The 12568-nt window shown below is 49.6% G+C and overlaps 1 protein-coding gene across 1 annotated transcript in view; it reads left to right on the top strand.

The window, feature by feature from the left end:
- GNAI2 (G protein subunit alpha i2) overlaps window positions 1-12568 on the top strand; it is a 139593-nt gene that overhangs the window by 75730 nt on the left and 51295 nt on the right. Inside the window, exon 3 of the mRNA XM_035105998.2 lies at window positions 7554-7695. Coding sequence (XP_034961889.1) covers window positions 7554-7695 — 142 coding nt within the window. The remainder of the gene's footprint in view (window positions 1-7553; window positions 7696-12568) is intronic.

Below are 12568 nucleotides of genomic sequence, written 5' to 3' on the forward strand. Positions count from 1 at the left end.
GTCTCTGGCTGTGAGGGACAGGGGATATCGCGAAGTCCCTCCCCTCCTGAGTTCAAGCCCGTCCCCGAGCAAAGGGGAAAGCAGGGAGAGTTCCGATTCCAGTGGGGAAGCAGGAAGTCGTGTCCGAGGCTCAGGCAAGGTAGAGGAGCCAGGGTCCCAGGTGGGACAGGAAGGGGCAAGTAAGGGGGGAAGACCCATCCCCCCAACTCCAGAATTACGCAGGAAGAGGAGGGGCAAGAGGATGGGTCTGCCAAAGCTTTTGTGTTGGAGAAAGACGCGCCAAAAGCCATTAGGAGGTTCTGAAACCGACTGACAACATCGCTCCGTGTAAATAGCAATGACTTGAGCACTGTAAATACGCAGCACCAATAAAAGAATAAAATGCAGAGCTGCGTAGCGTCGTTACTCTGAAGTAGTCCACTCCGGCCACTGTGACAGCAACCTCCTAATCATTTTTGGGCTACTTTGGAGTTGCCGGGATGAGCGTGTCAGAGGCGGAGAAGTGGCGGCAGATCGCTGAGCAAGCCCAGCTAGAACTGCAACAGCTGTCGCTGCAGGCGCAGGGAGAATTGAAGGCAGCTAAAGAGGAGACTAAGAAGGTCCAGGACGACCGGCTACAACTTGCGGAACAGGTGAGAGAGCTCCAGGAAAAAGAGCAGCATTTAAGGGCGGTGGCGGTAGACCTCCAAAACAAGCTGGATGCAGAGAAAAACAAGGCGGGAGGGGCACCCCAAGTCCAAGTGCTGCCAGGAAGGAGAGCCGGGACCCTAGTAAGCAAGTTCAATGGAGACCCGAAGGAGTTTCAGGGCTTTGAGACTGAGATTGTGTATGCTCTTGAGCTGCACCACGATGAGTTCCCTGATGATGAGCACAGAGTAGCGTTTATTGTGGAGCACCTTACAGGGGCGGCCAGGGAGTGGCTAAGACCGTTAATTGCAACAAGGAATCCTTGCATGAAGAATGTCAAACTATTTCTAGAAGGTTTGAAAACGATGTATTCGTCCGATAGTCATATGGACCAGATTAAGGAGGAACTTCATAATTTACGCCAAGGAAATATGACAGTTCGCGCGTATTGGGCGAAATTCACCATGCTGGTGCACAGATTGGGGTGGGATCTGGAGTCTGCCCCAATGCAAGCGGCGTTTTACTTGGGGTTGCATGAGGAGGTGAAGGATGAGCTCTCGAGAGGTCCAAAGCCCAGTAATATGGATCAACTGAGCAAAGCGGCTCTGGCGGTGGGGGTGAGGCAGGAATCCAGATGGAGCGACAAGCAAGCAACGCGCGCAAAGCGGGCTTGGTTCCCACGGTCGCAGGAGAAGCCACTCCCTCAACAACCCTTTCAAGCCACGCCTGGGGCCAGTCAGGACCAGGAACCCATGCAGATTGAAAGCGCGCGCGCGCGGGCTTTTCAAACCCCAGCGGCGCCAAGACGCAAGGAGGGAAGGGGTGGGAATTGCTTTCTCTGCAACTCCCCCCAGCATCTCGTCAGAGACTGCCCACATCGCAGGGAGTGGCAAGGAAAGGCGGGAACGGTTGTGCCCTCCCCCACTGACGCAGCACCACAGCAGGGAAACGGGAAAGCCTGGCTGCAGGAGACAAGGGGCGGCAGCCAGGCACAGTCAGCAGACAACAGCCCCAGCCCACCCACCCGCACAGAGAGGAGCAGAGCCAGCCCACCCCTCCCAGAGCAGGAGTGGTTCTAGAAGTGACGCTCACGCTCCCTAATGGCTATCCCCTGACAGTCCTCGCCTTAATTGACAGTGGGGCGTCAGCGAACTTCTTCTCGAGGAACTTTGCAGAAGAGCACCAGATCCAGCTTCTGCAGCTGGATTTTCCTCTGCACGTGGCAACCATTGACGGCAGAGAGCTGCTGGGAGGGGCCATCACTCATCAAACCCCCCCCATGAGAATGACGGTTGGAAGGCACTCAGAGACACTGGCATTCAACGTCACCACCATCTCAGACCCCCCAATCGTTTTGGGCATGAGCTGGCTGGCGCGCCACGACCCCTCCATAAGTTGGCATCAGAGATGCATCACTTTTGGATCGGACTTTTGCCTGGAACATTGCATGCAGCACCAACCAGGGGAGGGGCCTCCGATAGCCACGGTGGCCACCATGCACGTCAAAGGGGGTGAGGCGATACCCAAACCATACTGGGACCTGCAGGAGGTCTTCAGTGAAGCGGAGTCCGACCACCTGCCCCCACACAGGCCTTTTGACTGCCAGATCAACCTGGTGCCTGGGGCAACTATACCCCCAGCCAAGCTGTACGCCATGTCAGACCAGGAACTGGAGGATCTGCGCGCTTTTATCGACAAGAACCTCAAGCGGGGGTTCATCAGAGAAAGCAAGGCAGCAGGGGGCAGCCCGGTCTTCTGGGTGGACAAGAAAGACACGCAACAGCGCCGTCTTGTGGTGGATTTTAGACGGCTGAATTCGGTGACAGAGCCAGTGGCTTTCCCCATGCCCAGAGTGGATGATCTCCTGACAGCGGCACGCAGGGGCAAGATTTTCACCAAGCTAGACCTGAGGGGGGCGTACAACTTGATCAGGATCCGGGAAGGCGATGAGTGGAAAACCACGATGTTCACGCCTCTGGGCTCTTTTGAATATCTGGTGATGCCCTTCGGGTTGCAAGGGGGCTCAGCATGCTTCCAGGCCTTCATGCACCACGTCCTGGGGTCCCTACTCTTCAGGAAATGCTTGGTCTTTCTGGATGACATCCTTATTTACTCCAACGACCCAGTGCAGCACGTGAAGGACGTCAGGGAGGTGTTACAGCGCCTGAAGGAGAACCACCTGTATGTGAAGCTGGAGAAGTGCAAGTTTCACACCAAGGAGGTGGACTTCCTGGGCTACAAGCTGTCAGACAAGGGGCTGGCAATGGACAAGGACAAGGTGCAGACCATCCTGGACTGGCACAGCCCCAGGACGCGCAAAGATGCCCAACGCCTACTAGGCTTTGCCAACTTCTACAGGAAGTTCATCAAGAACTTCTCTCGAGTTACGGCTCCCATCACTGACTGCCTGAGAGGCAAGCAGAAGTTCAGGTGGACACCAGAGGCGCAAGCAGCGTTCGAAAGCCTCAAGAGGGTGTTCGCCTCAGACCAGAACCTGTTCCACGTGGTTCAGGACGCGCCCCTGCGCATTGAAACAGATGCTTCTGATAAGGCTGTGGGCGCCATTTTGTTGCAACTGGACGCCAACAGAGAGTGGAGACCCTGTGCCTTCTTCTCCAGGAAGTTGACCCAGCCCGAGCGAAACTACACAGTTTTTGATCGGGAACTTCTTGCGATCCACGCGGCTTTCCAGCACTGGAGACACTTCCTGGTGGGCGCCAAGCACCCCATCCAGGTGTGCACAGACCACAAGAACCTGGAGTTCTGGAGAACTGCCAGGGTGCTCAACCAGCGGCAGATACGGTGGGCGGAGTTCTTCTCGAACTTCAACTTCTCCATACACTACATCCCAGGAGAGCAGAATGTCAGGGCGGATGCCCTCTCCCGCAAGCCAGAGTACATGGAGGAGGAGGCGCCACCAGCCCCAAGGCACATTTTCCCCCCGTCGGCATGGTCCTGCGGAGCAGCAGTGGTGAGCGAGGCAGAACTCACAGCACTGACGGCAGCGGATGAATTTGCCAACCGCATCTTCAGAGAACTGAGAGGGGGGAGGGAGCAGGCAAAAGACTTTGCAGAACGCAGAGGGCTGCTTTTCTACAAGGGTGCGCTGTACCTACCCACCACCCAGCTTCGACGTACGGTCCTCAAGCAGATGCACGACAACCCTACAGCGGGGCATTTTGGAAGGGACAAGACCACTCACCTAGTCATGAGACACTTCTGGTGGCCAGGGGTGAGGGAAGATGTTCGAGACTATGTAAGGGGCTGTACCACCTGCCAGCGGGCGAAGGTGGTCAGAGCAGCGCCACCAGGGTTGCTGGAGCCCTTAGCCACACCACACAGGCCGTGGGAAGTGGTGTCCATGGACTTCATCACAGATCTGCCTTCGTCCAGGGGTAAGACTGCAGTGTTGGTGGTGGTGGACCTCATGTCCAAAATGTGTCACTTTATACCGTGTGCCAGGGCAGTCTCGGCAGAAGAGACAGCCAAACTGTTTGTTGATCACGTTTTCAGACTGCATGGATTACCTTTAAGGGTTATTTCGGATCGTGGCCGCCAATTTGTTTCCAGGTTCTGGCGGCGGCTCATGAACCTCCTGCAGGTGGAGGTCAGCTTGTCGACGGCTAGACACCCGCAGACCAACGGACAAGCGGAGAGGGTCAACGCCATTCTGCAGCAGTACCTGAGATGCTACGTCAGCCAGCGGCAAACGGACTGGGTGGATCGCTTGCCACTAGCAGAATTTGCCTACAACAATGCAGTGCACGTCTCCACAGGGGTGTCGCCCTTTAAGGCCAATTACGGGCGCGACCTCAGATCTTTCCCAGAGAGGGAGAGGGAGGAGGAGGAGGAGGGCCCACAGGCTGAGGATTGGGCAGAGGAACTGGAGACGGTGCACCAGCAGCTCAGAGAACACTTGGAGAGGGCCAAGGATGCGTACAAAAAGGGGGCAGATCGCCACAGGCGACAAGGGGAGGTCATCAGGGTGGGGGACAAGGTGTGGTTGTCCTCGGAGGGCCTTCCCACCAGAGGGAGGTGCAAAAAGCTGGCACCCAAATGGCTGGGCCCCTTCACGGTCACGCAACAGGTCAACACGGTGGCATACAGGCTGGCACTGCCAGAGGACATGAGGGTGCATCCAGTGTTTCATAGATCGCTGCTGTCGCCGTACAGGGAAAGCAGCAGGCTCCGAGACAGCGAACAAACCCCCGAGGGAGGGGGGGAGAGGGAAAGCAGGGAGCAACTCAATGAGGCCACGGCCATCCTGGATTCAAGGTGGGGGGTGGGGGGCCTGGAGTACCTCATGGCATGGGAGGATGCTCCACCGTCCCAGAATGAATGGGTTCCCGCCACTCAGATACAGGAGGAATTCTTGGTGGAAGAATTTCACGCCCTCTTTCCCCACAGACCCAAGCCCTGGCACATGGAAAGGGAGGGGGAGGAGGAGGAGGCACGGGAGAACAGCTCACCATGGCGCTGGGAAGCGGAGTTTGAGGAACCAGAGGATGAGGTATGGGTGTCGCCAAGATCCACCCAGTCAGAGGAAGGAGCAGATTGGCAAAACATTTTTACCCCCACCAGCTCTGACGCCACGGACTTTTTGGGATTCCCGTCCTCCCAGGCGGAAGGGGGGGGCTCGCAGGACTGGGGGGAGGTGTTCACACCAACGGGCTCGGAGAGCACCGAGTTTTTAGGCTTCCAGTCGTCACCGACACATGGGGGGGGCCTGGGGAGGGGTGAAGGAGAGCTTGGGAGGGGGGTGGATGTGAGGGACAGGGGATATCGCGAAGTCCCTCCCCTCCTGAGTTCAAGCCCGTCCCCGAGCAAAGGGGAAAGCAGGGAGAGTTCCGATTCCAGTGGGGAAGCAGGAAGTCGTGTCCGAGGCTCAGGCAAGGTAGAGGAGCCAGGGTCCCAGGTGGGACAGGAAGGGGCAAGTAAGGGGGGAAGACCCATCCCCCCAACTCCAGAATTACGCAGGAAGAGGAGGGGCAAGAGGATGGGTCTGCCAAAGCTTTTGTGTTGGAGAAAGACGCGCCAAAAGCCATTAGGAGGTTCTGAAACCGACTGACAACATCGCTCCGTGTAAATAGCAATGACTTGAGCACTGTAAATACGCAGCACCAATAAAAGAATAAAATGCAGAGCTGCGTAGCGTCGTTACTCTGAAGTAGTCCACTCCGGCCACTGTGACACTGGCCTTTAGTAGTTACTGGAATTTTAAAAATATAGTCATCTGAACTGTTAAATTTAGAATGAACATTTTAATTTATATTGTCTGCTTCTGTTGGTCATGGTTGGCAGAGGAATGAGACTAAGTCTATTAAGCTGGCCTCCTGTCATGGAATTGCGCTCAGCATAGAGCAAGATGAGCTGAGAAGTTGTCTTTTCTAACGCGCCGGGTTTTGCTGGTTTGAAGCATTTCTATGATGCTCATCACAGCAGTATCCTAGAGCTGAGCCAGGCCAGTTGCAACTGGCCCCATTTCTCCGAGTAGATTCAGGCTTTGAACAATGTGGCCAGTTAGAAACTTTCTCTTTCACACTGATTGAATTGAATTGTTGCCTCTGGCTAAACTGACAAGCAGATGGTCTATTTCTCAGCTGGTGTGCCTTTCAGAGCCTTCCTAGCAGCAGTGCAGCCACAGCAGACCACAAGTCAATTTCAGCTCTGCTATTAGGAAAATAGCCCAGGGAGGCAAAAGCTTGATCTCAATCTGCTGCTATTGTAAAGCCTGGGTTCCTACCCTGGACTTGTGTGATTGCCATAGTTGATTGTTTTCTGGCTAAGAGAGAGAGCTGCTCTCTTATTGCTGCTGCTGTTGTTGCTGCTCACAGCTGTATTCCCATATTTCACTTAGTTGTGTCCAGGGCAGCTGGACAACAGCAATAAATACCAAAAGCATCAAATTCAGTAATAAAAAACAATAAATATATCAATCAATAAATATTTATCTCGCATGGTTAAGGCCTGTCTGAACATACTACTGTGGAGGGGCAAGGCAGACATGTCTAGGGAGTGCATTTCACAATCTGGGAGAAGCCATGGAAAATGCCCCCCCCCATCCCCATGAAGTGATACTCAGAAATTGGCTGGCACATGTGGGTTTTTTTGTAAGATATTTACCATTGAGCAGGCATTCCTTCAGTTATCCTGTTCCTAAGCTTAGAGCTATTTAGGTCATAAACAGCAATTTTAGTTGTGTGTGGAAATGAACCAGAAACTAGTGTAGCTGTTTTAAGAAGGAAATTGCACAATCTGGTTAACTGTCTGGTTTCTGCATTCTGCACCAGCTGAAGTTTCTAGACACTGCAGAGGCAGCTAGCTCTCTGGTTGGTTAGAGTGGATATGGTAAGCAAGAGCCATTATCACAGTTCAGGGGACACTTTCCAGCCAAGTAAAAGTATTTGAGGAGGTTTGGAGCAGGGCCAATGAGAGGTGTGTTGCCTGCAGACATGTCCGGCGAAGTGTCCTCAGGACACTTTTCCTGAGCCTGGGGTTCCCAACCCCTAACTTAACAGCGTAGTTGTCTCTATGCTACTATTAGTGAGCCATTTCAGATAACCTGCTTGCATTTTGTAAAATAATCACTGCCCTCTCCCACAAATAGGGAAAAGTACCGGTAACCCTCAGAACCCGTCCAGACATTTTTACAAATCAAAGGCAAAGCAAGTTTCTGAAATGGGTTGAGTCAGGAATTTGGCACATAAGGGGAATGTGTCCTTTGGCATATTCTGAATTTAACTGAATTTTTCCTTCTCTCCACTTGCTCTTATGCTGTAGTATTGTCACATGGGGCACTCACTGCTAGTGACTTCTTTTAGCACAAATATTTTAGGAGAAGGAATGTAGCAAAAATTATCCATTTCAGGCCTCTTGCATTTGACATGCTGACATTTTGGATCGTTCTCTGTTCTCTTCTTTTCCAGGATTATCCATGAGGATGGATACTCAGAAGAGGAGTGCCGACAGTACAAAGCAGTGGTTTACAGCAACACCATTCAGTCCATAATGGCTATCATCAAAGCGATGGGGAACCTGCAGATCGACTTTGGGGACCCTGCCAGAGCAGTGAGTTTCCTTCCCTTCCTCCTTGTTGCTAACTGGCTTTCTCTAATCATATTAGTAGACCTCAAAATCCTTCCTGACATCTTCACCCAGTACTAAAATTGAAAAGTGTGCTTGTTCCCTTCAAGTGGGGCATCCCAGGGGTCCGGAGGTATGGGGCATTCGTGCCCAACATCCCTCCCCTCTGTCTTTTTTAAAAATCAGATCAGAGAATTAGTCAGAAGACACTTACTGCGCAAACACGAGTTTGCTGTTTCATTTGTGTTGCAGAATTTGACTTTTCATGCCCAGACATAGAACTTGGGTGACTTTGATGCAAAGTCCTCTGGCAGTGTGCCAACACTTTGTTAAGTTGTTAACGTCTTGACCAGGCACCCCCAAACTTCGGCCCTCCAGATGTTTTGGACTACAACCCCCATCTTCCCCAACCACTGGTCCTGTTAGCTAGGGATCATGGGAGTTGTAGGCCAAAACACCTGGAGGGCCGCAGTTTGGGGGTGCCTGGTCTTGACTGAAGCATATTAGTTACAATGAAAACGTAGTCATGTTAGTCTGTTGCAGCAAGGGCAACGAAGAGTCTTGTGGCACCTTCTAACTCGTTTATTAGGGCTTTTGTGGATTAGACACTACTTCATCAGATGCACAAATTGTCTTATCCTGAGTTCAGGTATATGGAAACATGGTTACACTCCACCCACCACCACCACCACCCCTCTCAAACTTTAGATAACATTTCGTGCATCTCATGAAGCTGAAGCTGGCCCACAAAAGAACTAGTGGCATAATTAACTCGTTCATCTTTAAAATGCGACAATACTCTGTTGCTTTTCACATTTGATTGGGTCCATCTGCCTGTGCTGTCAGAATGGCTCAAGTCAGCAGAGCTACAACAGAAACAATGCTGTTAATCAGCAGAAGGGGAAATGTAGCTTGTGTAGACATCTCATAAATAACTATAGGTTACAGATCAGAATGGTGGAAAGCTAAAGTGAGCTTGTAACAACAGCCTGTTGGTCATCACCTCAATCCAGGCAGACTCACATTGGGTGCCCTTTTGCATTTATCTTTGTACACGGACCACTTAGTCTAAAAGCAGCGAAGGGCAGCAACGTAGCTCTTTGTGGTTCTGGACGACTTCCTAAGTATTAATCACAACGTACACAAACAGAAAGCTGTTCATTGTCTGAATTCTGTTTTTTTGCTCTCCCAAGCAATTCCCCACGGAATCCCCCTGGCTAAGAAATTGTCCATAAACAATATGGAGGAAGGATGTGATGACACATCCTTTGAAAGGGGTGTGCGCGAGCACATGATGTAATGTTGCAATTTTTAAAAGGTTATAGCAGTTTGCAACCGACCTGTAACCTAAGCAACTGAGTGGAGCCATGAGCTGCAGAGGGGAGGGGGTGGATTCACAGTGTGTTGACTGGAGTAGAAGAAAGGAGATGCCTTGGAATAGGGCTGTACTGTATACGCAGCTGAACGTCTGTGTGAGAGGTGGCTGCTGAAAGGGCAGTTCTTTTTAGCAGCCTGTATATAAGGAGCCTTGAGAATCTGCTTGAATTCCTCTCCACAGTCATTCTCAGGTCCAAAAAGGTTGCAAGACTACTGCTCTAGTTTTTCTTCTGAGTATGAAATGTTATATTCTCTCTCACCCTACCCCACACAAAAAACCCAAAACCCTGTGGAATCTTGTCACAGTGGAAAACTGTATCTCAGCTCTTCATCAATAGCTGCCTGAGGAGTTTGGATTAAGACTTGCATGGGCAGGGAGAAAAGCAAGCCAAATATTTTAATTGCGCACTGCTTGTTTTTTTAAAATAATTACAACATCTTCAGAGTTTTTGCAAACCTGCTAAGAGGAGCCAGATTTATGCCCATCCAAAAGTGCTTCTGGCTGTTCACCATCAGCAGAAGTGGCATCTGTTTACATAAAATGGAGCATGCTGTTTGGTTCCTGCTATTCAATGAGGAAGAGCCATTCTGTCCCAGGGTTATTATACTTCGTACAAAAGATGCATTGCATTTGGAGTGCCATATATTTTGCAGATGGCATCTGCCTTTTTTTTTTTTACTTAGCCCAAATCTGATATGACCCTGGCATCCCGCTGCCCCATCCCCTTTCCCAATGCGCATCCATGACAAATCATAACAGTTGAGAGTGACTTTCAGTTGCAAGTGTGGGTTAGGTCTGAGTTTGAAAGAGAGGAAAATTAAACTTTGAGGGGAACTTTTATCACTAACTTTAAAAATGGGAAGAAGGCTGAAGGCATAGGTTTGGGATGTTGCAACTATGGGGTACCAGCTTGACAGATGGCTGCCAATCAGGGACTGATCCAAACATTTGAGAAAAGCAAAACATTCTGGCGGAGGATGGAAATCTCCAGAACTGGTGCAGGGCTGTTGGTGATAGTGGGGTGGGTGAAGTGAGCCATTATTGTTGCTGCTATGAAGGATGATGAACCCAGAATTTAAGTGTCAGTATAAACACTAGAAATATAGAAAGGATCCTTGGAGTAGGCAAAGGGATTAGCCAGTGTGGTATAGTGGTTAGAGTTGGACTAGAACCTGGGAGACCAGGGTTAAAATCGCCATTTGGCCATGAAGCTCACTGGGTGACCTTGGGTCAATCATAGATTCATAGAGTTGGAAGAGGACCTGATGGGTCATCTAGTCCAACCCCCTGCAATGCAGAAATGTCAGCTATGTCTAGTTGTGGGGCTTAAATGAGGGAGGGGAGAACCATGGACACTACTTTGAGCTCCTTGGAGAAAAAGGGGGATATAAATGCAATAATAAAAATAAAAGTTTATTGAGAGAAAAGCAGGAGAAAATGCAGCAGAAGTACTTTTCTCTCTCTAGGTCAATGCTATCTGGCTGCAGAAACTGGCTGGTGCCAGATTGAATTTGTTAGAGGGTATAACAATGAGTTGTAAGAGAAATAAGGTTGATCTTTTGCCCAGAAACTAATTGGAGTGGATTGCCTTTAAGATCACGAATGTCAGAGGATGCAATGGCAAAGCCTGGTAGCAAGTTTCTTGTAGTCAATAAGGTGAATGTCCGTAGCAGCTACTTTCTAAAATACTAGAACAACCATGGTTTTTATTATTAGTAAAATGAGCACGTCCATGCCACTAATCAAATGGAATAAATGTTCAGAAAGCAGGAAAGTACTTCAGTATATTCCTTTTCTTCTTTTTATCTTAAAGAATCCTAGATTTGCAGAGTTGGAAGGGACCCCAAGGGACCCCCCCCCACTGCCATGCAGGAATCATAACTAAATAATAATCCCTGGCAATTGGCCATCCAACCTCTGCTTAAAAACCACCTTCCAAGGTAGTCCATTCCACTGCTGGAATAACTCTTACTGTCATAAAATTCTTCCTAATATTTAGTTGGAGTATCCTCTATCTTGTAATTTGAATCCATTGGTTTGTGTCCTACCTTCTAGAGCAGGAGAAAACAGCCTTTCAGGTACTTGAATATGGCTATCAATCCTACCTCACTCTTCTATTCTCCAGACTTATACCCAAGAAAGCCATGTTCATTGAAGAAACCCTAGGAAATTGGCTTGTACTGAGCCAGACCACTAGTCCATATAGCGCAATAATGTCTACACTGCCTGGCAATGGCTCTCCAGGATTTCAGAGACGGCTTTCTCTCAGCCCAGCCTAGAGATGCTGGGGATTAAACCTGGAGCCTCATGCATTGAAGGTGGATGCTATACCACTGAGCTATGGGCTTTCCTCTTGAGGCTACATTTAAGAGTTTTGGTTCTCTGAGCACCTATCTAGGTTTGATAAGGAGAAACCTTTGTGACTGGGGACAGTGTGAGTGGTGCTTCTGGCTCATTATGCATTTTCCACAATGTGCATTTTCTGACCCTTAAAGCAGATGATGTAAAAGTGACCTTTTTTACAGGACCAATTTATGATAGTATAGCAATAGGCAGGATTTGCAGTTGCACATCTCCATCAGGCAGAAGTACCTAATTCACACAGCATTCTTTGCTGCAGTCTTCCCCATCATTTGGTCCCAAGTGTTGTTTTGGCTTCTTCCCCAAAAATGTTGCAGCTACCTTCAGTCAAGTCCATAGAATAGCGTTGCCATGTTAGAGTCACGGAAGGCCATTCTGTTGCTGTTGGGCATCCTCAGTGTAAGCACGTTCCAATCTCGTGGGATTTCATCATTCATGTTGTTACTCCTACACCAGCAACTGGATTTTCGTAAGGAGAGGCAGCGCTGGAGTGGGAATTAGCTGCTTGAACAGAGTGTTTGTGGGTGATCCTATCTTCCATTTGTCACCATGTCAGCATGTCAACAGGCCACAAGGGAGCAATTTTTCAACAGTGCCACACCTCTACAGAGAGATCTGAATTGGGCTTAGACTCATAATAGTTTAATCATGGATTCTTCGTCTTTGTAATCGAATGAGCTGTTTTGACAAGAGACACATATTCGAAATTCTTGCTTCTTGTTTCTGCTTTTAACTTTGATTCTTAGTGTCTCTTGACCATTGCATTAAAGGCATTTGACACGTTGATGTTTTTGCCACTTTGTCTTGCGTTTCTGTTTTGTGTCTTTGAGAAGGAAAAGTGGATAGCACCAAATAAATTTCACCTTTCCAGAGTAATCCTGCTCAGGTCCACTCGCTGTCAAGTTACAGGCAAATTCATGCTTCCACTAGGTGTTCCCTAGAGTTTTTGCAACTGAAGATAAGCTGTAATTGTGTTCCTGTATTGACCATCAAATTGTTTACCTGATGTCAGCTTTGTTTAGTGCTGTTAAATCAATAAAGTCTTTAAGCACTGGCTTCTTGCAGAGATGTTGACACATTCTGCACGGGCAACTGCTTTGCACCTAGGGAATGTTTTAC

The sequence above is a fragment of the Zootoca vivipara genome, chromosome 2 (genome assembly GCF_963506605.1).
Source record: "Zootoca vivipara chromosome 2, rZooViv1.1, whole genome shotgun sequence".
Classification (NCBI taxonomy): Eukaryota; Metazoa; Chordata; class Lepidosauria; order Squamata; family Lacertidae; genus Zootoca; species Zootoca vivipara.